This window comes from Platalea leucorodia (assembly GCF_965183815.1).
Source record: "Platalea leucorodia genome assembly, chromosome: 3".
Classification (NCBI taxonomy): domain Eukaryota; kingdom Metazoa; phylum Chordata; class Aves; order Pelecaniformes; family Threskiornithidae; genus Platalea; species Platalea leucorodia.
Window position 1 is genome coordinate 24,847,163 of NC_138825.1, and position 27,748 is coordinate 24,874,910.

At 36.5% G+C, this 27,748-nt stretch overlaps 1 protein-coding gene across 1 annotated transcript in view; it reads left to right on the plus strand.

Moving 5' to 3' along the window:
* USH2A (usherin) overlaps window positions 1-27,748 on the plus strand; it is a gene marked incomplete at its 3' end in the record, with an annotated part of 389,347 nt that overhangs the window by 121,549 nt on the left and 240,050 nt on the right. Inside the window, exons 21-25 of the mRNA XM_082305924.1 lie at window positions 16,378-16,508; window positions 22,516-22,642; window positions 23,049-23,150; window positions 25,610-25,798; window positions 26,316-26,446. Coding sequence (XP_082162050.1) covers window positions 16,378-16,508; window positions 22,516-22,642; window positions 23,049-23,150; window positions 25,610-25,798; window positions 26,316-26,446 — 680 coding nt within the window. The remainder of the gene's footprint in view (window positions 1-16,377; window positions 16,509-22,515; window positions 22,643-23,048; window positions 23,151-25,609; window positions 25,799-26,315; window positions 26,447-27,748) is intronic.

Below are 27,748 nucleotides of genomic sequence, written 5' to 3' on the forward strand. Positions count from 1 at the left end.
CTTTTTTCTGTTTTTGTTTTTGTTTGTTGTTGTTGGTTTTTTTGTTTTTATTTTTGTTTTTTTTTGTTGTGTGAGTTAAAATATTGCATCTCATTCTTGCTTTAAGGTCATGAAGGTGTGAGTTGTTATGAGCAGGTGCATGCCTGAGAAGCAGTGCCATAATCTCCTAGCTAGCCAGAGGTGGAAGAAAGCAGGCTTTTGTATGCTGCTATCTCTGCCAGCCTGTGCTGAAATGACTGGGACTTGGTGCTCTGAACTGCGTACATGAACAAGCTGATGATACAGTAGAACTGCTAATTAAGCACAGCAATGTTCTTTCCAGGCTCCACATTTTGTGATTTCATTACCTGTAAGACCTGTAAAAGTGTTATTTTGAAATTATTTGTCTATTGATAAGGCATTTTATGCTTTCATATTTGCTCTATTTTGGGTTTACAACCCATTCCTTGTTTGTAATTTCAGAATTCTTCTCTCAGCGTTCTATATTTTTATCTTGTTTCATATTGGTAATAGGTTTAATTGTGCAAGCAAGCAGTACTGCAGTTCGCTTAATCCCAGCCTTGTTGTTCAGTAACGCACACTATTTTTTTTTTTTTTTCAGTCTGTTGGTCAAAGGCTAAATGGGATGGTATGTAAAGGCTGGGTCTGATCAGTAGGCTTGAAAGTTTTACCTTAAGCCTTACCATTATCACATTTTAGGACTGCAGGAGTCCAGAGTGGAGTGACAGATATATGCATGTGTGCATCTTTTTATCTCTAGATGCCTATATAGGAGTGTATTACAATATAACATTTGATTTTTAAAATAATGTAGGTACTAAAGTAAATAGAATCCCCGTCTGCCCCTATGGCTAAGAAATAAAAATAAAAATGACTCAACACTGAGACAGGTAATCTTATATTGGGTGAAATTATGCATTTTTCTGCTCTTTGGGGAAAAAAAAAAAAAGTTAAATTCCTTAGAACTATGATAAGCCTTGAAGTCATAAAGGACATTTACTTGTCTCTTGTGCTGCTACTAAGGGTTTTTTTTCCCCTCTCTGTCTGGGGAACCTGCCAGACAGGTCGCTTTCCCCATCAGGAGAATTTTTTGTCCTGCTCAACATCTCTCTATACTATTCCACCTTCTTTGGGAGTACTCTGCCTAAGCTAAATGACAATATGTAAAAGCTTTCAATATTTTTCTTATAGCAGTAACTTCACACTGGTGTTTCACACAGCTGTAAATCTTGCATCTGGTTCTTTCTTAAAACTTTTTGTATTAAATAGCTATATCAGCAAAATATTAATTCATTTCACCCAACTATGCTATAAATATATACCAATATGAAACAATATGTTCTCCTGAACAACCCTAAACCTGCTCCATTGGCCCCCCCATTGTACCATGTGGTGTTTGATAGATTGCAGGAGGGGACTGAGATAAAAGCCACGTCATCTTCTGATTTTAGTACAGCGCTGGGTATATGATAGTTATTTAATACTGATGATAAGAAAAACAGGCTGCCACGTTTCAAATTAAAAAACTATCGAACCAGGTCATATCCTGGATACATATGCTCTTAAGACTATACTTGCTGATCTGAATTTCTGTCTTCCCACAAAAGTTCATCCAGCTCTCAGAGTACCAGTTTATTAACCATTCCCTAATACACATTGTAGATGGCAGGCGCCAGAGTCTTTGTCATTGTGCCCCAAGGCTAAGGCACTCTGCCTGAAGATATTAGATCTGCCAATTTTATCTGTGTTTATAAAACTGGCATTTCTATTTTCTCAAGCCTTCCAGGTAGCCAGAGTGAGCTCTGTAACTCTCTTTTTTTTTTTTTTTTCTTCCCCAGAGACTTATGGGATATTAATCATATGAAGTTATTTTAGACATTTATATTACGTTGCAAATATTTTTAAACTGATCATATACAGTGTGCAGGGAAAAGGGGAAGCATAAGCAAAAAAAAAAAATCTCTTGGTCCATTGGGTAAATTTTCAGTACAATATACGAGCATTTAGCCACACAAGTCCCATTAATGTTAATGGTCCCAAGCTTTCTTTTATTCATCACAGCACTGATTGCACTTGGTCAGCTCTTTATCAGTTTGAAATATTGACAGTAGGAGGAGGCGTTCCCTGAGCCAGGCCTGACTGTTGCAGTGCTCTTTTAACTTAGTCATCCTGCAAATGCTCCTATAAATGGATTTATTTCAGCAGATCCAAAATACATCAACCAGATCATCTTACCCTGGTGCTAGCCCCTTTGCATTGGCTCCAATTTGCAAGAGCATTGATTTTAAACATTGATCATTACTTATAAACCACTCTATAGTTTTGCGGTATCTTATTTATTAAACTAACTTGTTACCTGTACTGCTGCTAAAGTCTTATCTTTATCTTGTAAAGAAGTGATTATTTGCTCCCTGGTTCTGATTATGATTTAGATTATAAAACAAGGCTATTCCCTGAAAATATGTTGACCTCAATAACTCAAGATTTCTAAAATTTCTCCTATGCAGCTCCACTTTTCCTTTAGTGGTCTCTGTCTACTTCAAAATTCTTTCAGTGCTTTCTGCAAATGATATTGTGCTTACTATAGTTATTGCAGAAGAGATTTCTCTTTTTTTGGTCATATTCTTATGGAGTACTTTGTTTCATTTGTTGGAAAAACAGGCTTTATTTTGTTTTAATTGTGGGAAAAACAGGCTTTTGGGGGTCATGCCTTCTGCTTTCTGAATATTTTTTAAGGTGTCTTTCTCTGCTGTCCTATAAAATCTATGCAACGTTGTACAAGTAAGTAGTTGTATCAAAATATTTCCCTATACTAAGCAAGGGGGGAAAGTACAGAAATATGTTGCTGTTCTGTTCTTTAATTCAGAGAGTCATTGTTGCTTATACTGATGGCAGTCCTCAGTGCGGTATAGCATGATATTCTTGGGAAGTTCAGAAAGGAACACACTCTCTTCAGGGAGGGGAAAAAAAAAAAAAGAGGAAATAATCCAAATTTGACCTGATACTTCGTATCCAAGCCTGTCTGTTTAAAATTCTTTGTTCTGACCACGCTTACATGGACGTAAATTGGGATTAGTTTGTTATTCTAGGGTAGTTAGAGTTATAACAACTGATGCTTAGAATGGTGTGTCCTTGCATTTTCACCCGAGTAAAGAAAAAAATTAGTTAATTAATGTCACATTTTTATATAGACCATTTTTTCAGGGTTGGTAATTAATAGTGCTCTTTTTATTCTAGTTTACTTTAAAAGTTTCTTGATTTACTAAAAATGAAACTTTGCCAGCAGAAGTGCCACTACTAACAGAATGAATTCTCTTTCTTCTGCAGTAAATACTGGGAATTTGGGTGTAGTGGAGTTTTAGCTCTTGGGGGATTTTATTTTATGCATTTTCAAGTCATTCAGTGACTTGCTGCAGAGACAGGGAGGGAGGAGGGGGAATCTATTTACACAAATTACAGTCTTTGTTCCCATCAACCTTCATAATTGGATGAACAAAACGAAGGCTCGACTGACAGATACAACTATCCCAGGTAATATCTTTTGAGTCAGAAACAAATTAAGTGAATTGTGGAACTAGGGCAAAACCTTGTTGGGAAGATTCAAGGAAGGGGGTGAGGGACAAGTGTTTTTGAGAATGTCTGCCATTGGGAAGACTTATTGCATTGTAGAAGGAAAAGAAAGTTTTATCTTGGGGTGAAAGTCATCCCTTCCATGAAAGTTTTGGCAATATTCAGTGAGTTCCTTTACAAAGAGTTTGCACATTTAATTATTATGTTTTGGGGGTTTTGTTCGGTATTTTTAAAAGATGAAATGTATTATAAAGACACTGCCTCTGCACTCTAGCTTTCAAATTTAGGTGTTTCTCCCATTTATTTTCCTCCTTTAGGATTCTTTAATCTTTCTTCTGTCTTTTATATTTTTCTTTCCCAAATTGTTCCAATTCAGTGATTGAAATACGCCAATTTGAGCTACTTATTCCAAACCCATGTTAGATTGTCACATCGGCATCATTAATTTTCAAAAAATTAGGATATTCCTGTGTAAACTTTGTTATGCTACTGAGCTGCATGCACTAAGGGGGAAAAACGAGCTGAATGGGAATCCTGGGTGAAGCAAAGACTGCATAATTGGTTTTATGCCAGACCTTCTGCCTTCCACATAGGCAGGAAAGGGCCAGGGAAATGTCAGAGGTGGAAATCAGGGCAACGCAGTACTCCTGCAGAATTGCAAAGTGCCTGCCAACTGCAGCCAGCCTGAGAAATGGCTAGGGCTCAAGGTTGCTCTAAGACAGAAATGCCCAGGTCTCCTGGCTTTGTAAGTCACCGACTGAAATCTTCCTACACCTCAGAGCCCTTAGTGTACCTACTGCATGTTATGAGAGGAAAGAGGTTAGTAGTTCGCAAGCAGTCCCTCCCCAGAGCTCTTACTATGGGACAGGGCTGAGCTGGGTATAAGGTTTCAGGGTGCTCTGGAGTCAGCCTTGATAGTCCAATACTTCCTTTCTACAGCAGTTTGGGATCTGGATTAACTGGCAGTCCCTGTGCCTGAAAGCCCTGCTGTCAGCAGCTTGATGCAGCGGCGGCATTCCTGCACCGATGTAGCTGAGAGCCAAATACTGTTCAACAGCCGTTGGCCAGCTTTCTTCTAAGGCTATGCTATTTTACACCAGACATGCCTTGCTGCTACAATTACACAGTTCACCCTTTCAGTAGCAAAACACAGTTTAGATTGAATTTTTTGTAGAGGCTTTTCCATTTAGTGTTTTCAAGTGCATCTATAAATAAGGTTTTTTCATTGTTGAGGATGAGGTGAGTAATTTTTTCCCCTTTCCCTTACACTGCCCCAGCATCGCAAGCAAAACTTTAAAATAATCAGTGGGAGTTAAATAAGCTGGCTGTCATTTGGATCCTCAGGCAACACAGGGGACAGGAAAAAGGGTGACTTGGAGCCATTGTTACAGCCCATAGGCAAGGTTTGTTGCCTTTTTTTTTCTTTGCTTTATTTTGAATATGAGTGTCTTTCTATGAGGCATTACAAATGGTAAAGATACAAAAATGGTCACACTGGAAACAAAAGAATGTAGAGGCTCGTACTTCTTAGTAATGTTGTATGTCTAGTCACCCACTTTTTGATTTAATGTATTACAATATTGTAATCAATCATGATTTTCTGTGTTGCAGAAAGTCTCATACTTTGAGAGAAAGGGAGAGAGAGAAGAAAGAAAAAATTATCAGTGAATTTTGCAGAAGAGGAGGAGAAATTTCCTTATTACCATCATTCAGAATTAGTCAGTCATGTGTTCTGTAATCACTCATGTTTTAAGCAATAATGTAAAAATCAACACAAAGGCAGGCTACAGCAAAGTGGTCTTTAATTCAAGGATCCCATAAGGAATTAAAATTCTGAAAAGATGACATAGGATCAATCAATATCTGCCTGAAAATATCACAATATATGGAGGCTAAATGACATCATGCTATGTGAAAGAAATTGTTAAGGAAAGTATTTTCAGTCTTGTCCTTCTCTCTTTTTATTTAGATTAATAAAATTGGTTGAATTTTAAATCTTTGCATGTCTCTCTTGTATTAGGAACACAAAGTTGACAGCATCTGCCCTAAAGAATTTACAGTCCAAGTGTAAGACAGGTTCACCTACACATACATAGAAGGTAGCAAAGGGAAATTTTATGGAAGTTATTGTTTTAATCCTTGTGTCTTGGCAGTTTAATTTATTCCTTGTTTAATGTTGCAATTTAACTTACACTGGGCAAACAGAATTATTACAGTATTTAGTAAATGTTATGTGCTATATCAATTTCCTGTCATTATAGCTTTCTATATTCCTCACTTTCTTGTTTGCCCCAAGTTGAATCTTTGTGTAAATTGTACCCTTTATTTAAGCCCTTACAGCTTGAGTCACATACCATTGAAATGTCTTCATTCATGCTTATTTCTGGATTGGCTTTTCTACTGATTACACCAATGGATGTAGTTCAGAATTTAGAGATATACTTAGTTTCCTCCAAGTATCGATTAGAGTCATGAGAAAATCATGAACTCCTTGCCATACATGGAAACGCACGGAAACACCAATAGATATCACTGCTGGTGCTGCTTTGTGTATCAGTTGGCTTCTTACTTCTTCATTTGCATCCTGACAAACAGTGAAAAATCTCAGCTGAGGAGCAGCTAGCCCACCTGGGTGGGAGGAAGACGATACCTCCGGGTTCCTCTACTGCCAGCATTATTATGCACCATCCTGGTACCATTGCCCAGGTAGGTGACTGCACATAGGACTCAGCATAATATCTGGCTGTGTCCATCCCCTGCGAGCTGTGTTTGCCACATTAGCTCTATTACTGGATGTAGTACAGGAGTTTTTCCATGTCCATCGCATACCACTGTATTGCTTTCCTAAAAACCAGAGGAAGGGGGAGGGTTTCAGTTGTATTTATCACTCTGAAAGTATTTCATAATGTGTGATTATTCAGCTGATAGATGAATGCTGTTTCATCACCAGTATTTTAGTTTTGTTTTATGCTTCTGTATGTGCTTAACTCTTACAGTGAGTGCAGGGGTTTGATTCTTGGGAATAAGCCAGACTACAAATTGATGATGAAACCTCCACAGCTGGCTTACTGCACTGGGTCATATTTTCTGTAGCACATTCTTTACAGAAGCTGGGCAGAGCAGAGAAGGTTGGTGAATTTGGTGAATGTGGCTTTTAACGTATGATAAATAACAAGAAATCCCCCGTTTGATTATTGGGCCGTATCCTTATGGTGACACACCAATGAAAGGAAAAGGAAATGATAACAGCAGCTGATGCTGAACAACTGCTACAGGTGGTTCCCCCTGCCCTCCCCAGTTCTGTTTTCGAAAGCAGTCCAGGGACTGAGACTGCTGTATGCATGATAAATTCTTCCTTCTGTGCATTTGGAAACATTAATGAGAGTAAGCAGGGGTCATACATATGCTAAAGCAATTTCTAAGAGAAAGTTGCTAGATTTCCTAGCTTTCCACGCAGACTTGCCTCTGTTTTCTACGTATTGTAGATCGTGCATAGTAGTTCACTTTTACAGTATCAGAGCCAGCATGTTAGCTTTATCCTGTTGACTTTCGTGCCTCTAATCACATGGTCATTTAAAGCCAGCAGGGCCAAGGCCATCTTTCAGGATTACAGCTAACCCTACATGTCCAGTGCGAGAGAGGCTGGGCTGAACTTTTCTATTTCTGTTCTGTCCTGATCTGTAAGGGTGATGCTTTCACTAAAACTGAACTTGAGGTGTTGAAGACAGTGTTTCGGTAGCTGTGAATCATATTCTAAGCAAAATATTCTGTGTAAGTGCTACAAAGTGTTCAGATATGTTTCTAGTGAACATTTCATGCCAAACCCCATAAAGCACTTAATTTACAGAGTGTGTGGTTCCTAGGTGCAGAGGCACATGGATAACAGAACAAAGTGTAATGGAATATTATTAACTCTTTCAAAGCAGGGCCTGCTGCACTTTCAAGGCACAGTTCCATTAGGTGGCAAATACCTTAGAAGGCAATGAGTGAACCTTTACAGTCACCTAAATTGATGGAGGTTGAGGAAATAATTGTTCACTGTCAGCAGGTATGTCATGCTGTATCTAGCACGCTCTCCTGCAAATGTGAGAGAAGTGAGTTTGCTATCTATATATAAAACTTGCACCTGATCATTCCATTGAAATCCTTTTGTGAACTTAGGTCCTGCAAATAAAACCAGTTTTAGACTTCCTCTGGAAAAAGTCATTATGCCAATAATAGTCAGGGGAAATACTGTCACAAATAGTACTAGATGAAAACATTATATATTACTTTCAGTTCTTAATTTGGCAGTTTTGTTACAGTTTATAGGTGTACCTTAAAACTCTGCATTAACTTGAATACATTGTTAGCTTTTTTGCAGTTCTACCATGAGTAGCATTTGTTGCTGAGTTTGTAACTTGAAACTATGTTTTTTGCTGAGTATTTGCTCTGTGGTGTTGTATTTCTGTCTAGAAGGTTTCCCCCTCCCCCTTGTTACATTTCCATTTTTGTCCTGTGGTATTCCTCAAGACACTCATTAGCTTATTTTAGTTATTCTTCTGTTCCATATGTACATTGTCTAATCAATACTCTTCTTCAGTTGCTGCAGGATTTCCACCTTATTGTGCTTCCAGCTTCTGTGATGCTGTGATGGGATTCTGCCTTGGCTAGTGCACTGTTGTCTGAATTTGCTGTGTTTCAGATCATTACACTGACTTTCATTTTGATGTATTTGCATTTTATTCACTTCTAGTCATACTCTTTTCCCTTGATCAGTTAAATTACTCTCTGTGCAGAGTTACATTTGTACTACTGCTGGAAATACTAACTAAAGGCTTATAATTGAAGTGCTATTTACAACTACTGACCTCCAAGCTCATTTCTGATTTCTCTGTGATGTTGACCTTTTATAGATTGCACTGTTGTAAATCTTTGAAGTGATTCTTCTTGTCATCATATTTCTAGTAATTATGATTTGCATTGCATTAACACCTAGAAGCCTCTCCCACCTTACCCTTGTTGCATAAGATGACCTTTTTTATGCACTAATTCACATACGGGTAACAGAATACAGTTCTTTCTCTAAAGAATTTATCCTGAAATGAAGATGAATGCTTGCCTCTATTTCCATACTTTAAATATCATAGTCTGAATTCATGAAATTGCTCAGAAAGGATTCTTACTCCTAGAAACTATTTTCTTCCTTTCCTAACAAAATCAGAGCCTGTTGAGCTTCTTTCCAGCCTACGTAAAGATAAATAAATAAAGATTACAGGTATTATTTGAGAGAGGCCACATTAGAGTAAAATATTACTCAAATTATTGCATTTGAGTAAATTTAATTATTAAATTATTTATTTGAGTAAAATTATTATCTCAAATTTTGTTCAAGTTGAACAATAACAGCAAAGAAAGCATTAGCTGAATATTGGGCTGATGTTTCCTCTTTGTTCATATTTCACTTCAATATTAAGAGCAACACAGGAACAAACTTGCAGCTGATCCTTACCCCAAGCAGGACTTGAATCCTAGAATTCCATGATTACATTTATTATTTCTACTCTGGTAGCTATGCTCTGAAAAAATAATGCTGGTTGGATGTATGCTTGTTGTATACTGTCCCAATGTACTCAAGCGGAATACAGTTATGAATTGTGTTCCTAGGCTTGGTTACTAAATGAATTTGAGTCAAGACACTAGTTTCTTTAATGATTGTATTGCTTAAAACCTCTGTGTGAACAACTGGGTGTTGACTCTAATGGCAGAGAGATGCTAACAGTTAATGGTATCACTGGCATCTCCATATGAGGTTTCACCCTGATCTCTCATATAAGTTTTTCTGAGGTCTTCATTTATTTAGATAGATAGATCTAGGTAGGCAGACTGTCCGGTTCCTTTTGGGTCTTGCTAAACTCTCAGATACTTCTCGTGTCAATATTTTGCAGATTGTCGTAATGATGTATATCTTTTCACTGGGAAGTTGTAAAGTGCCTGTGATAAGGTACATCTTTGCTCTGGACTTCTTCCCTTTCATTTCTTGAATGCTGTCTTGTTTGTGTGTTGAGCATGTGTTGGAAAGCTGCTCCGCTCCCTATCTGCCTTTCCTAAACAATCTCATATGCTTGTATGATGTCTTCTTCCTTGTGCATGAAGTGCAGCAATCCAGTCTTTTTCATTTTATCTTCATATGAGAGTATTCTCATGCCATGATCAATCTTGCTCTAAGCAGGCTTTTTTTCTTAAAGAACTACTTTGTATAAATATAAAATCTGTAATGTATAAAGTATTTATTTTTTCCATGGCATAAAGAACTGATTGAACAGGTCTGGAATGGCCTGGTTAATTCTAAACTGCAGCTATTGATGTGCAGAGTAATATTAATATGGACTCAGAACCCGCTCTGTAGTGAAGTCTTGTGATGTTCTGCATAATATGCAGTATTTGGAAAAGGTTAGACTAATACCCTTTTTTGGATATGTTAGTGTTTCTTAAATGCCAGTAAATACCTAGTGTCTAGGTAATTTTTCTGAAATAGATGTGGGTATTTTGCTGATTTTATATATATTTAAGGCCATGGAGAACAAAACAGTAATGAGGTTTTCAAACATTACAGAACAAGTGATATTGGCCACCATTCTTCAGGAAGGAATATGGAGGCAGGGGGTTTAAATGATGGCTCTTGGGTGACATACCTCAGTCATTGGCTGAGTACAGACTCAAGGTCTCCTAATTTTGAATCTTTTGATTTAACCACCAGGTATTACACTATTCCTGAAAAAGCATCACTCAGTAAGTGAGGGGATAAAGTGCTACTAATACATCAAATCTTATCAAATTACTTTAAACTTATCTTAGCTTTCTTTTCACCAAGGTTCGCTGTAAATCTTTCTTACTAGGGAGTAGCAGGCCTTGTGTCCTTGCTAAAAGGAGAAGATTGATTTACTATATTCGTATGGAACCAGCGGTTTCCTATGAGTATGCAATAATGAATTGGAATATCCTATAGCTTTTACCCCTGTGCAACACTTTGGGAGACCTTAAAGACTGGAATATGCTACAGAAGTCCATTTGATAGAAACTTATAAATGTATGTCTTCTGCATAGAATAACAGCATAACAAATCTTTTAGTATGTGCAATATTCTTATTCTTCAAATACTCTAATTGATTGTTCATTGGGCTCAGTCAGCCAAAAGTGGAGAGAAACTTTGTACAGACATCATTAGTTTTTCTCCATTTAAAGATTAATCATGAAGAGCTCTGGCTCTTTAATTCTGTAATTTGTATATTTAATGGGCTGCTGCAGAATCTATGACAGTAATTAGCATAGCCTGAAAACTCATTAATACGCAACAACATGATTAATGCAGCATTAATGCAAACATGACTGAAGTTATTTGGGTTATGTAGTAAGAAGATTAAAGCTAAAATGTCCTGTTTGTTTTACCAGTAGTGGGTATAATGGAGTAGCAAACAAAATAAGAAAAAACAGGTATCAAATTAGTCATTTTATTGTAAAAGAAATACTCAATTCTCATCTAGAGGATTTGGGGTTTTGCCTGATAGTTGATTTCCACAAGAAATGTTACGTATTTCCCCCTGTCATTCATTCATCATATTATGTATTTATGCTTGTTCAACCTTTTAGTTTGACTTAGCTTTTTGGCAGTTTGAGGTATTGAGTATACACAAAAAAGTCTTCAAATTGTGTCATTCTGAATCAACTTAGACTTTTTCAAAATATGGGGGGTTTGTACAGACTAATTTTAAAAACAATGGATTTTCAGCTTCTCTAGGTTTTACTATCATCACAAAAGAAAATAGGCTGCTGTCTTGCAATTGGACACTCCAGTTACAGCTTGGAAAAAGTTTGGGAAAATTTTTCTTTGTGTTTGTGTGTACATATATATGTGTGTGTACATATGTATATGTATATACGTATATGACTTTTAAGTATATATTTTAAATTTCTGCTAAAAAACCAAAGCAACTTAAAAATGGGCAGCATTACTTGATTGATGGAATTACTAACTCAGTTTAATGTTTGTGATGATGAACTTCAAAAACATTTTCAAACACATTAAGGTAACGGTAAAATATGGAGCCTGAACCTGTATCAAAGACAACAAAAGATGTTGGACAGATTTAGGAAAAATACTTTCAAGCTGCTTCTCTCAACAAAATCCAGAAAGCTATAGGTCATCCCATAGTGTGAAGAACTCCTTGTATTCAGCAGAGGATGTTCTTGAGTATCCAGGAAAGCGTCCACTGAGCTCCTTCTTTTCCTCTAATTCCATTGGCCGTTATGTGAAACTGCTTTAGATACTGATCGACTTTTGTGAAGTCTCCCTTCTTATTTTTTTCAAAGATGTATTTTCTTATAAAAAATAAATTTGTAAATGTGTTTTAGCTATTGTAATGGCATGTAGCATGCGGAATCACTCTCACAGAGAGCATAACGACTAAATATTAATTAAATGGAAGTGTATAGTAACTGAGAGTTTTACTCCCCATCTATCCCCTTCCCAGTTAAAAACAAATTTTGTTTTATAATTTCTGTGGGAAAATGTACTTTGATTAGGCAAAAGCATTTGTATACAGTCTTAATGTTAAGTAAATGCTTAACATTTGTCATCCTGAAGGGACTGCTGAGAGCCTAATGCTGTAGTCAAAATTTTATATACAATTTCTATTCATTTTAGTTGGCATTATGCTCCAATAAGGGCTTTAGTAAACATAAGGCGATCGCTTTCTTTGCCAACAATTTTCTGTTAATTTGATTGGAATGTACAATTATATAATTATTTACACCATTTCATATAAAGATATAAGTAGAATGAAAATACAAATGGTGTTTCTACAATTGTACAGTCCTGGGAGAAATTCAACTGAAAATGAATGTGCTTCACAGATTATGCAAAATTCATTTCTAATAATGCTTTGTGATTTTCCAGATATTAGGAAGGTTTGTTTGTTTTTTAATTTTTTCCAACAATAATAGACACTGTTTTCCTTTTATGATTTCCTAAGTCCACAAAGAAAATGTTCATAATACGCTAGGACATCTAATTATTCTTGTTACTTTTTAGTCTTATGCATACGGGCTGGTATTTGATGTATTTCTGAAAACTAAACTAACAGTATTCTTGCTGACCGCATCCAGGTTGGAAAGATGTTGATATGGCTGTTCTTGTCACTTTTGGACAGATTTGCTCATGTGGTTGTAGGTAGGTTTTGGTGAAGGGGCATGGAACTTTTGAAACTTGTAGCAACTTCTGTGTATTTAATGAGTCTAATAACTTATATTTGTTGGCTATTTTGAGCTGGACTCTAAACATCCAGTTGTAGAGAAGGGTACCTTGTAGGTGTTTTAGCTGAGTGCATGGGACAGAGATCAGTCTTAAGTAGGTCACTTTGCTGAAATCTTTCAGCTGTTATGGTAAAAGGTGTCTTCAATTACCTTGCCCCTCTGCCTACATTCTCCCCTCAGCTCTTCTCCCCCAAAATTTTAAAAAGTCAAAAGACATTTTTTGAGTACTTTGAATGTTGTTGTATTTTGAAATGCTGACTTTTTTTTTTTAAACTACATTCAGTTCAGTTAAATTAGAAAGGTGTTTCACAGGAAGTAAAACCTCTTTAGTTTGGATGAATAAAGTTTCTTGGTCAAAAAAACCCCTATTTTTAACTTTTTATTTTGCAAGAAAAAATGTTTAACATTAGTCAGAAGTTAATCTTATTGCTGTAATAATTATAAATTCTTAGTATATGTTATGCTAATCTAGGAGCTGCTCTAATTAACTCATTTTTTCCCTGTGACTACCAACTGGCTCTTCCTAACTGAAAACGATCCCGTGTGCTCTGTAAAATTTGCTTTGAGCAAAAACACAGTCAGCCTCTAAAGAGCACATTCTTGCCTATAAATACTTCTGTGCAGATCTCGCGAGCTTTGTTGAATTGCGGCAGAAGAATCTGAATCCAGATGCGAATCTGAGTCTGAATCTGAAATGTTGCTGAAGTTCTCTGACTTGCAAACCTCACATGAGGAAGGCAAAAGGGGATATAAAAATCGTTTCATATTCATTTTCTGTATTAGACAAAAAGCTGGGTTCTGACTCATCTGACATTACCGTAATAGTATATCTTTTTTGGTTTAATATCAGCCTGTTACTAAAAGAAACTCTCAAAACGGTGTGCACTCGCAGGTTATTGTTGCTCAGTTTAATGCCTTCAAAATGCCCCCACTGGTCACTCACATCCTCATTCCTCTACTAACCTGGATGTGCCATCTATGAAACTAGGATAAAAATGTAATCACAATTCACTGCCGCGTAAGTCGAGGCTATGTAGATCCTTACAGAAGGGTAGAGTCTGCCCTGACACACTTTGGGATACTTTAAAACATTAATAATAATACTAGTAATTTATTCTATTTGTCCTTTTACTACTATGTTCTTTTTGTCTTTTGTGTTCACTGTATATAACGCTTGTATTATGTTTTGTACAATGCCATTATAATTAAAGATATTCAATTACAGAAATTGAAGAAATTTCTTTATTTATAATTAAAGGAATTCTGATAGCTTCTCCAATTGCAGCTATTATTTGAAATGGAATTAAAGATTTTATTTGAATGGCATACATTAATGTTTAATTTGTAGTAGAATTTCCTGTTGTTTTTTACTCCAGAAATGATAGCAACTCCTTGTGGACCAATCATTTTTGTCACATAAACAGGCCTGTTAGGTGAATTCTTCAGTTGCAATTCAAGATGCAGTTGATTAAAAGTACATGCGTACTATGCCCCACAGATGGTCATATTTTCCATCCAAGATTTAGTAGCCTCAGCAGTGTGGCTGAGATGCAGTTTCTGTATATGTCAATTAAAATTAAAATAGTAGACACAAGTCTTTGAGAAACTTTCTTGCAAAATCTCCCTTCCCCCTTGCCCCCCCAAAAAAGGAAGGTTTTTCTGGTAATCCAATGTTTTCAAGTCCTGTGAAACTTCTCAGGTTTTCAAAGGAAAGCTTTCTGTGTTCAGGTTAAGTAAGATCCATTTTCAATGTGCAGTGTCAATGTCTTCAGAAATGTCTTTTGGCAGCTTGATAAAAATACTGGCAGCTTGTTAAATTAACTGTGCTCTCCGGTGCTGGGATTAGAGGCCCTCAGTCTCACCCCTCTCCAGCAGATACTGCAGCTGGAAATACCTGGAACCTCAAAGTGCAGCAATAGTGGTTATTTCTGAGCCAGGCAAAGCTATGTGTTTCCTTAAAGTGGATGGACACTATTTATTGAGTTTTTTACGTGCTGGGCATTACTTGTGTACAACTGCTTTTTGCAGGTATTTTAATAGCATGACTGATTTTCATTGTCTAGAGAATATGTTTCATATCTGTGAGTGCATCGTGTGATTTGCATGAAAACATTTATGTGATTAGGAAACAGGGTCAAAGGATATTTCTTATAAGTAATTAACAAACGATTTAGTATGAATGTGCAGCAGAATTATAATTATGTATTTTTTTTTTAAATAGGGATGCTGTCTACAAGAAAAACTTTTGTCACATTGTTTTCTGCCTGACATAAGATAGTGAAAATGTGTGTGAAAAGACTGAATAGTTTGATGGAGTTGGGTAAAACCCAATGAATTATCCTGTTCTGTAAAAAGCATTTTATGCAGAAATGTCATGGAAGTGTACAGTATAGGTCGATGTTGCTATTGCTGCCTTTTCATTTCCCTTTGCAAAAAAAATTAGTACAGTAAAGGCATGGCTCCACCATAGACTCAGCCTGCAATATCTGGATTTGCATGTTAGAAAGGCTGGGCCAAATTGATCATATAGTTTTGTAATTTTCTTATTTGTTTCTGTAAGATGATGATCCAGGAGACAGCTTAAAAGAAAGGCATTATAGTCATAAAAGGTTGGTAATTATTGAAAACTTGTTTATTAATAATTATACTTCTCAAAACTGGATACATAATTTATGAATTGTTTCATTAACGTGTCCTTAGTTACTGAGTAAGTTTATACCACGGACAATAATATTCCAATATTTACCAGCTGTTTAATTAGCTTGTTGTTTTGTTATTCTATTTTAAAAAGTAGTGTAAAAAACGGTTTTGTTTTTTTTCTTGTATGTCATTTGAATGACATTTAATGCGCTGAGACAATATTTTGTCAGAAGCCAAATGGAAGACTATTGATAATGATCTGGAAATTTCTTAATTAAGCTTAGTTCATCAATTATTCCTTGGGATATGGCCAATTTTTGTTAAAACTTGGATTTTTTTTTTCAGGTGTTCTTTGTGCGCTTAGATTTATATATTTATAAAAGAATATGTATAAATATACATATAAATGCATACCTGTGTGTATATATATCTTTTGGAACCAAACCCCCACTATTCTTCATAGAAATCCTCCCATGCAGGAACCTTATTCCTACTTTACATAATAGAAATACTAAGGGACAAATGAAAATCCACATGTAAAACATGAACTATTAGAATAGTATGCTAATATTTGAATTACTTTTTTTTTTTTAAGAAAGAAGTTACTGAACAGCATAAGTCACAACTGCATACCTTTTTTTACAGATGAGTAAGGGCTCTGAAATCACAGACATTTCTCTCAAAGGCTGATTTAGTCTGGATTAGTAAAATATCTCCTGCAATGACCAGCAGGGGTGTTAGGTGAACAAAATTTCCATGATTTTGATTTGCCATTTTACTGCTGTTCTTAAAAACAACTTTTTGTTTGTAATTACATTGTTAGAATGCGTAAGAACCATTTTTGGCATTAATTATCTGCTTGCTTTTTCTAACCAGGTATTAAAGTGAAATTTAGAACCCAGGAACCTGATGGTTTGATTTTTTTCTCTGCATCACCTGGGAATCAAGAGGAATATGTTGCACTTCAACTGAGGAGTGGGCGTCCTTACTTTCTTTTTGATCCACAGGTACAATAAAAAGACAGGATCCTATAAAAATAGCTTATATTATTTCTTTCAGTACTTCTTTACATGGTTATTCTTTTTTTTTTTTTTTAATTATTTAATTGATATAACTTAACCGGCTCTTCAGAACCCTTAAGTAACTGGGGAGATCTTGGGGAGAGAAACACTGAAACACTAAAGCTTTGCTCATTTTTTGTTATGTTTGCCACAATTCACGACTTGACTTTTGCATTTTTATGGGTTAGGTTTTTTTGTCAGTACCACCAAACACCACTACAGCTTAAAGTACCAAGGTTTCAAAGGTGGACAGAACTAGATTATGAACTAGCAAATAAAGGTTTTCTATTTTTCAGTCAATTATTTTTAAGCCTCCCATCTTGAGACTTTGTATTTTCCTACTGAAATCACTGTGTTGCCATTAATGTGATGAGAGTAGTCTCTCACTTCTAGTAATAATGACCATAGCAAAGACATGAATAATGAGGGAAATATTATCAAATAAATTCCACTAAATTAAAAATAAGGCCACATTTCTTCCATTTCTGTTTGGGTGTTTTCTGTTTTCTCTGCACCCCAAAACTGGATCTCCTCATAGAATAAAAAAGCATTACAGACTCACTTATATTTCGTAAGTATACAAGAAACTGTAACTAATCATCGGATTTTCTGATGATATTGGCAGAATGTGGTGTTGTATGTACCCATATACATGCATCCTTTTCATGAGGTTACCACTGCCTCCGTGTTGCTGGAAGGTCTGTTTGCTGTATCAGCCCTATCTTCCCTCATGCCTCAGTGTCTAGTTATGTGATTGGCATAGTGTCTACTGCCCTGGGGGGTTGAGCAGAAATGCTCAATGGTATGAGATGGTGGGGATTTAGAGATATGCCGATCCACTGTTAACCTTTGCTTCCTGAGCTCTGCCATGGTCCAGGCACTGGTGGTCTGTGAACATGCAGAGGTGGTGTGCAGCAGTGAAGCTCCTCCTCAGCTCTGGGGAATCTGTAGAGGAGGCATGGTGCTACACAGAGACTAGCGTTATGCGATCCCTGTGCTAGAAACTGTGAAATCTGCTTCTGTCCCCAAGATATAAATTTCTGTTACTTTCACTGCATTTACACACAGGCTTTATCTTCTTTTCCTTGCTGCAAACTGAATCAGCGTGTACTTCAAGTTTTGGGACCATGCTTAACATTGTTGTTAATGTTGCCCTCATCCACATTTTCATAGGTACTAGTTCCGTTTTATCTCTTTTACACTTATACCTTCACTTAGCTGAAAAGGAATTTTTATTGCCTTTGCAAGATCTTTCTAGGTGTGTTTGATTTGTTGTTGTTTGTTTTAATGGGAGCGGGTATCTTTCAACTAGTATTTTAGTGCTTCAAATAGTATTCCTAGCAGATTTGCACCTTCTGAAGTAGCTTTATGTCAGCTAGGTTGGAGTCACTCCCTAGAAGATGTTGTATATGTTTGGATTCATAGTATTTGGGGGATGAAGAGGAAGGGGGACAGGTGGGACACTGACTGGTTTGGGACTTTTCTTTTTCTTCTTTTTATCCCTCTTCCCCCCATCTTCTAACTGTAAAAAATGCAGGTCTTGTCCATATTCAGTATTTTTTCTTGCCTATATCTTGTCCATATTTCAGTATATTTTCAGTAGTTACTATCTTGCATTGTAACAAGTTGCTCGTTTATGAATATATCTTTGTATTTCATTTGAATCAGCTTGGGACAATCCTGTCCCATGCTGACTTTTGTGACCATCACTTACATATTGTTCCCTCCTCTTACAAAGTCTAAAATAGCCTATATTGCTGGTTCAGTGACTGTTTGTAGGGAAAAAAAAATAAAAATCTTTCATTCAAAGCATGCAGGAATAGTGTAGGTCTTAACATTTGATTTACTATAGATATATCTTGAAAGCTAATGTTTTCTAGTTTCTCATTAATCATGTGGAAAAGATTTCTGTGCCTTCTCAGGTTCAGAAGTAGGGTACTGTGTCCTACATCAATATAATTCTTTTAGTATCTTAAACTTTAGCCTGTGAAAATTCAGTTATAAAAATTTTTCAGTCTTCTGTATCCTTAATATGCTGTGCTACCTTACTATCTTTACCTTTGTTTCTGTTTTCTATGTAGTTTGTTTCTTTTTTCTTTTTGCCATTATTTGCTATGCCTATCCTATAACGTCAGGTATCATGTTCTTTATCAGTAATTCTTAATCCTTCATTTGTGCATCACAGTTTGCATTAGTGTGCAAATGCTTGAATTACTTCTTACATCATGTGATTTTTTTTAACCAGGTTATATGCATTGTTTTCTCTAATTATGATCGTGGCATATATGATAAGCATTTATGGCCCTGCCTCTGTGCTCTTCTCTTAAAAACTGCAAAAATTCTTTTTGATGACAATTGTGTCTGCTGCTTTTTATCTAGAGCAGCATGGTGTAATATTCTTTGCTCCCTTCCAGCTGTGTCCTGTCACAGGTTAATTATTTTTACCCTTAGTCCCTTTCAGGATTCTGGTATGTATCTTTGCTCATGATCAGCAGCACATTTTCTTTGTTGTATCTGCTCTGGGGATAGTCCTGCCAAGTCTTCTTAGTGGGGAGTCTTCAGCAGCCTAACTTCTGCCTTCTCTTAGTGTTAATTTCAAATCCTTTTCATCCTGTCCATTCCTACTTCTCTCAACCTTTAAGTACACCACCATTCATCTAGCTGTTGTCTGATGATCTCTTTTGTCTCCCTTTTGTGTTGTCTAGCTGCTCATTTTTCCTTCCTTATTGTTTTATTGTCATTCTTTGCAGGTTTCTACTCCTGGTCCAGGAAGCATGAGGTTTTTTACTAACAGATGTCTTCCTCAGTCTTGTCTGCATAATCAAATTGTTCCATAGACCTTCCTCTGAATTCATTTTGTCTGCAAACCTTCAGCTGTCCATGGAGTTTCTTCTCATCATGATGCCTTTAAATCCACCCTGAACTACACAATCAACTCTAGCTAAATGTATAGTTATCTTTCAGTGGCTACAGGTCATCTGTTCTGTCTTTTTCCCAGGGAAGCACCGAATATTTCATACAAAGTGAAATCACTAATAGTGGAAATTTAAGGCCAATCTGGAACACCATTTTCTTTAGCGATTAGGAAAGTCTTCTGAGGATAGAGTATTGGGATTCTTCTCACAATATGGATGGAACTGAATCCAGCTCTTCCATTTTAGATGATGATCCATTTCCTAAACTTTACAGAAAAAGGGAGGAACACTTGATACTTTTCCTGTTGCCTGTGGTTTGTGCACAGAGGCCAAAGTAGTAAGCACAGTCTGAGGGTGACCTGTTACTCCCCAAAAAAGGAAGATGGAGAATACCTAGCTACGAATCCTGACTATACCTTGCTGCTTGGCATCGGCAGTACTTGTTCACCTTCTCAGTTGTAGGAGTTTGGGCATTGAAAGAACTTGACCGGGAGAAGTGTAGTTACAGTCAGACTTTGGCACCTAGACAGTATCTTTGAGGATCCATATTTGTGATGTTTCTACATATTTTCATGAGTGTAATCATCAGCATGAAGAGCCACAGAGATTCATATTTACTTAGTTATTACTGAGAGCTGCTAAAAATTAAGACTTACTATATGGCTCAGCAAACTAATCCAGATTTGGTTCCCTATGTGTGATTTCCAAAATGCATAACAAGCCATTTCACAGCTTGAATATGATCACAGAGTCACTCAAGTAGTTCTGGATAAAATGTCATACAGAGGCCTTCAATGCAGTGCATGCTGAACCCTGAACACTGTCTTTTTCTTTTTTTTTTTTTTTTTTTTTTTTCTTTTCCCCACCTGAAATTAAGCACAGGTTAGCACATATGGTTGTGTGGTCCCAGATTGAATTGGTTACAAATAAATGTGGTTTCTCATGTATAAAACTGTTAATGCTCTAGACTGTTGCCAAACATAATATGAAGAACCACTTATTCAGGCACCTGATCTTTAGAATGCAGCATCGTTTGTAACAATTTTAACGCTAACTAAGTACACTTTGATGAGACAGCATTTAATAAAATGCTCATTAATTTCATCATTAGCAAGGGTATGCTAAGAAGTAAGCCAGTTTCTTATGTCACGCCCAATTAGCATCCCATGCTAGTAATCCCATTAGTATTGTTGAATTCACTAATGGAAAAACTAATGGGCATGCTACCAGGGCACATTAATTGGGCATGACACCAGTTCTGGTTTTAATTATTAAACTACGATAATGAAATGTGTGTTTGTAAAATATTAAAATGTTGAAATAGGAGAGAAGACAATAAAAAATAGTATATGAAAAAGTGCACATTAGTATGTAAGGATATATAGCTTTGTATTGTTATCATGGGACAGAGGACTGCTGTACAAACTGCCTCAGTACCAAGATGTTGGCTGAATGGCGTAGGAAACATGCTCTACATATTAATGGGAATTTTTTTCTGTCATTGTGTACATATGTACACATCCTATATATTTTCATACATAGGATATACAATAACAGTCCTCAATTCAAAATGTACTTTAAAATGTATACTGTGTTTATAAAACTATATGCTGACAAGCAATTTAATAGGTGCACATCACTAAAGGCAGAATACTAAATTTTAACAAGGCCTTTTTAGTATTAATCACAATAGGTAGTTGTTTTTATCAACAGGTTTTCTTCATATGCATAACTCTAAGGTCCTCAAGCCAGAAAGACTACTAGAAGATCTGGGTGAAGAAAAATTCAGAACAGTCTGGTGTGCTACTGCAAAGTAACAAGCTAGACCCCCAAATTATAAGGAACCTTTTATTTTTCTTTTACATATTTTTTGGAAATTGTTTTTTTAAGCCTGTCTTAAGCCACAAAGTAATGGCAGAGGTTGTGATTCTTTAATATTATGTAGTGCCTATGCAAAGAAATGTTTTCCCATTCACTAGTTGCCTGCTAGGTAGGACAGTTCTGTTCTGTGAACTCAACAGAATAACTTGGAGTTCCCACATGGTTCAAGTACGGTATAAGGTCCTGAGACAGTATTATGGGAATTATTGGGAAGTTAGAAGACTATTTGGATATAAATCTCAGGAAAATTCTTGAAATACATTAATTTTATTTTTATTGCATCATTATATGAATTTATGGGGTATTTTGTTTGGTTGTTTACAGTCTTGAGATGTGGTTTGGCAACAGCATCTGTTATATTCATCTCAGCAATTCAGAAAAGGTTTCACTGCATTTTGTCATGGATGTCTCTTAATTCACCCCCTCATATCGTTATATTTTTTATTTTAATAAAACCAGGTAAAAATTCTAGTTAAATTTAAAAACATTTTTACAAGCATCCCTTATATGGTAAAAAAATCCTCAATAACTACCTTCTAATTTTTTTTTCCTGAATCTCTTGGTATGACCTTTTCCTTCATAAATGTATTATACTCTCTCACTTAAAAATTGAAGTCCTTTTGATACCAGGTTACGAAGGACAGAACACACTTTTCATATTGTCCTACAACTACATCTCTTGGGTCCCTTCCTGTCGACAGGCGCTGCAGTCAACAATCCTGATATGCAGTTGCTTTCTGTGGATGGCACACTGAATCATGGCCATCAAACTTGACAACCACAGTAACCCATGAAGTAGTAAAATACATTAAATACATTAAAAAAAAATAAGAAAAAATAAAAAATAAAAAAATTGGAGTGACATGACCCTCAGTAATTTGTGCCTCATCCTCGTCTTTATCAGGGGAACTACACAGGGTTTTCTATTTTTAATAGAAACTGAACTGGATCCTTGATCCCTCATTTATTATTTGAGAAGGTTAATTTAGTGGAGAAATCAGTCCTAAACATCATTCAGTATTCCAAAAGAAGTTAAAAAGAGAACTTTTTTCTTTATTTTTAGATGTTATATACCACAGAGTGGTATAAAGAGTAAGGTATAATTCTAAACCTTACCCTCATAATATTCTAAATCAGATTCTTCTGTTAATAAAAAGGGATCGGCAGTAGCAGTCACTCCAACTAATGATGGTGGAAAAGAGTACAACGATAACAGTTGGCACCAAATAATTGCTACAAGAATTCAAGCACTGGGAAACATCACAGTGGATGGGCAGTACACAGGTAATCAATCCAGTTCCATTTTGCTTTATTATTTCGGTATTACTCGGGGTGTTGCTCACTTGCTTACTTTTCCACTGCCTGTCTTCATCCATACAGCAAAAAATTCACTCAGTTTTCTGAAAAAATCACTACTGTTTTGTCTGTGCATCTAAGGTATCTGTTCATTGTGAATCTTTGGTAATTTAATACTCAGTGTGAGGACTTTGTCCCTTTGTGCTTGTGACTCTATGATTGTGTTAATATTCTCTTGTAAAATTGAGTTGTAAATATTTCCAGGATATGTATGGGCAAGTATTAGGATATTGTGTTACATTAGCCTCTTTTCTCAAATGTCAACATTCCGTTATTGAGTTGAAAAAATCTGTTGAAAGCATTGAACAGAAGAATAATGACCTATTTTGTTCAGGTTCTTCCTCAGCAACCAGTGGCAGTACCATTATTGGAGAGAACATAGGAGTTTTTGTTGGAGGACTTCCACAGGGTTATACTATTTTAAGAAAGGATGTAGGTGAGTATGGCTGTGGTCTGTGTAATATGACAAATCCTATACAGTGGCACTGAGTTAACTGCCTTTGCAGCACTGTAGGCTGTATTGACATTGTGTCAGAAACATGAGGACAGTACTTAATTTGTATAATTATTTACATAATTGTTTTAATCAAAAATAAGTCTGTACAGTTTCTTGAATTGTATCTTTCAGGATAGATTGAAATATCTATATAGCTGATTTCATCAGCAGTAAAGCGGCGTATGAGGTCTGTGCACATTTTAATGTATTTTATACACAGAACTGGTATGCATGTGAAACTTATGGGTATATTTTACATTCTAGATTCCCAAAATCTTTTCCAAAGTACACATACAAATTGTTTTTATTAGCGCAGGGTTATGCATCCCACCTGGAGGCAGGGATACAACATGCTGGCCTTTTTTGGTGTGCATTTTTTTCTTTTGGTGTGAGCCCTGTTCCCTAGGATGCTCAGTATTGGGGCCAGTTCTGTTTAATATCTTTATCAATGATCTGGACAAGGGGAGTGAGTGCACCCTCAGTAAGCTTGCAGATGACACCAAGTTGGGTGGGAGTGTTGATCTGCTGAAGGGTAGGAAGAATCTACAGAGGGATCTGGACAGGCTGGATCAATGGGCTGAGGCTGATTGTGTGAGGTTCAACAAGGCTTAGTGCTGGGTCCTGCACTTGGGTCAAAACAACCCCATGCAACTCTACAGGCTTGGGGAAGAGTGGCTGGAGAGCTGCCCGGCAGAAAAGGACCCAGGGGTGCTGGTCGACAGCCGGCAGAATATGAGCTGGCAGTGTGCCCAGGTGGCCAAGAAAGGCCAATAGCTTGTATCAGAAATAGTGTGGCCAACAGACTGGCAAAGTGATCGTCCCCCTGTACTCGGCACTGGTGAGGCCGCACCTCGAACACTGTGTTCAGTTTTGGGCCCCTCACTACAAGAAAGACACTGAGGTGCTGGAGCGTGTCCAGAGAAGGGCAATGAAGCTCTAGGGTCTAGAGCACAAGTCTTATGAGGAGAGGCAGCGGGAACTGGGGTTGTTTAGCCTGGAGAAGAGGAGGCTGAGGGGAGCCCTTATCGCTCTCTACAACTACCTGAAAGGAGGTTGTAGCAAGGTGGGGGTCGGTCTCTTCTCCCTAGTAACAAGTGACGGGACAAGAGGAAACGGCCTCAAGCTGCGCCAGGGAAGGTTTAGGTTGGATATTAGGAAAAACTTTTTCACTGAAAGGGTGGTCAGGAACTGGACCAGGCTGCCCAGGGAAGTGGTTGAGTCCCCATCCCTGGAGGTACTTAAAAGATGTGTAGATGTGGTGCTTAGGGACATGGTTTAGTGGTGGAATTGGTAGTGCTAGGTTAACGGTTGGACTCGATGATCTTAAAGGTCCTTTCCAACCTAAATGATTCTATGAGTTTGGATCCTTCAGGGATTGTTGCTTTGAACTCAGTGGTGTATGAATATATCTGTATTCTACAGTTATATTTATGTGGAGCTGGATTGTGGCTGGCTTCCAGAGGAATCAATAAACACATGTCTTCATATATAAACTTGGTATATATACCAAGTGTATATTCTACCAGCAGATAACAGAGGTGACTGCATATAAAACCAGTATACAACCAGCTGTTCTCAGTGGATTCATATCCAGGCTTTTGTTGTTTTCATATTCACCTGAAAGCCAAATTGCTTGTATTAAGTTTGTATTCCCACCACTGATAAGGATGTGAAATCTAGCTGATGCCTTCATGTGAGGTACACTAGAGTACAACTTCCTCTATCCTTCTTTGTGTCACTTTACTAAAGCCAGAAATATGTGCACGTGTTCTTCTAAAACTTTGGTTCATAAAGTAATCCAGGATGCCTCCCTCAAAAACCTCAGCTAAATAATCAAAATGAGATTGACTATAAATGCCATTCGAGAAAACACCATCTGTAAAACCTGCTTTATAGTTTTGTCCCCATTAAAGAAAAAGAGATAGCAGCCATGAATCACTGTTTTTTTTTTTTAATCCAAACAAGAAAAGAAAAACTTCCCGATAAAGCTTTTAATGGTGTATTCATCTGCCTTAGCTTTTGCAATGCTGTTTCTTCCTATTCAGCAGATGGATGCCTTTGTTTACAATTATTGTTTTGTTTCAAGAGGGTAAACCTGAAAACTTTCCTTGGAATCTTCATGGAGTAGATTTACGCTCTTAATTTGAAAGTACCTCTATGCAAAATCTCAAAAAGTTTAATATTTTCCAGGTACTTAGCAGTAGCTGCTGTCTTTAGTGACTAGACTCATTGAAAAATCTGAATTTAGCTGGGAGACCAGCTTTCTGAAGTCATTGATGGCTGGTTCTCAATGCATATATGGAAATATATGATAGGGTGAGCATGTATAAACATATAAATTGATCCCTGTGTTTAGTTGCAGGTGATTGGCTTAAAAAAATTATTTTCCTTTTTTGCAGGGATGAAGATGATAGTCCAGAAAGGATTTGTGGGGTGTCTTAGTGACATATTTTTGAAAAAAGTGCATACTCCCTATGAAAACTGGGAATCTTTGAACTGGCAGGATGCTGAAGAGCAAAACAACACCTATCATACTTGGGAAGGATGCCCCATTGTCCTCTCAGAAGGAGCACATTTTCTTGGCAAAGGTAGTTTGCTGTACTATTGCCCTAGCCAAGTATGTTCTTTATATATAAAAGGTGATCGTATCAAAAGTATTGCAGTGATCTGCTTTTCAAAGCTGTTTTAGTTATAGAGGATTATTTTTGAATGGCTTAAAATTTGGTTTCTGGGTTTACAGCAGACTGCCACGTGGAAGAGGAGTTGCATTCAGAGACAGGTGCTGCTGCTGTAACTGTATGCATGTAGAACCTTTTTTCACTTTTTTTTTTTTCCACTTTTGAAGAGACACAGATGCCTATAATGTATCCAAAAAATGCCAGATAACAAAATTTAGGACATTGCACCAGTTTGGTTTGTTGCAGTACATTATGGATAACTGTCCTTTATAAAGCTGAGTGATAAAGTTGTAAATCTTAATTTTTAAAACCTCTGAGTTCTTCATGTCAAAGTAGAAAGTAGCACCTAGATTTTTGCTTTTGGTTTCTTGAACCTATTTATTTATGTACTCGATTTAACTTACGTATTTATTCACTTGCTTTCAAGGGTTCCTGGAACTGCATTCAGGTGTTTTCAGTGGTGGACTGGAATTTGAGATCTCGTTCAAATTTAGAACAGATCAACTGAATGGATTGCTTTTGTTTGTTTACAGTAAAGATGGCCCAGATTATCTTGCAGTAAGTTCAGAAATACAAACAACTATATTCAGATATGACCTGTGAGTTTTGTCTACTAAGATATGTCCAGCACTTAAAAAAATTTCAAACCATAAGTTATTTTTGTGTTTTACTTACTTTGAAATGCTGTGCACAGCAAAGTGTAAGGGGAGAAAAAAAGACTCCCACAAATGCTCAGAATAAGTTACCCATGTTATTTATGTCATAAATAAGAACGATATCAATATAGGAACAGCAGAATTATTCTCTTTGCTGGATTAGAAGTGATTAGAAAAGAGAGTAAAAGACATGTATTAAAAACTTTTGATTCATTCTTAGGAAAGTAGAGTTACCCAATTTCCCAGTTCTCATACTAGAACAAAATCAATTAAATTGTAAATCAAACCGTTCATGATGGAAATTGTCCAGTATCCTAATAAAGCTTTCTTTTTAAGGTATATATATTTTTTAAAATCAATATGATTTCTTCATTTTGATTTGAAACATAAGGATTGTCACATAGGCAGAAATTAGTGGTCCAGCTTAATCCCATCTTGTCCCTATCACTGTTTTCCCAACACTGTAGAGGAAGCTGCACAAATTCTGTATTAGGCAAATTTGTGGAATAATGCCTGTGAACGTTCTTTTTGGTGTCTGTTATATAAGAGTGTTTTATGCTCAGAAGTATTTGTGCTTCCATCTTTTTCCAGGATTTTGTTTAAGGTTGAATGTGTTTGTTGTAGCTTTTCAAATTTTTTTATTAGTTACATGGCTCTGGATTTTCATATTTTTCTTCCCCCAAGTATTTTGAATGTAATTAGACTGTAATCACCATTGCTTAGTGGGTCAACTATAGTTACTACTTGCACCAACTAGTAGGTATTACATTGAAAGTAATATGTCTTTTTAGTTGGTCCCAGAAGCAATCATTTACATTTAGAGGTTTTTGAGGGTATTGTTACTCTTTATGACCTAATCTGCCCTTTCTGCGTTATTATTGAATTTCATTTATTCATTTATTTATTATAATGTAGCTGTTTTGCTAATGGCTGTCATGTCACAGCCTGTTTTATTGCATGGCATTATATCTAATGCGCCTTTTCTTTTAAACTTCTGACCTAAAACATATAAATATATTTTTCTCCTTTTCAGGTCAGCTATAACTTACTCTGTACTTATTTTTATATTATTGACTTTTCCAGCAGATAGTTTTTTTCCTGGATTTTGAATTCTGCTAGACCTGATTGCATCTTCTTTTTCAAGCAGCCTTAGTTCAAAAATTACACTGAGTTCTAATAAGAATTCTTGCTAATTACATGTTAT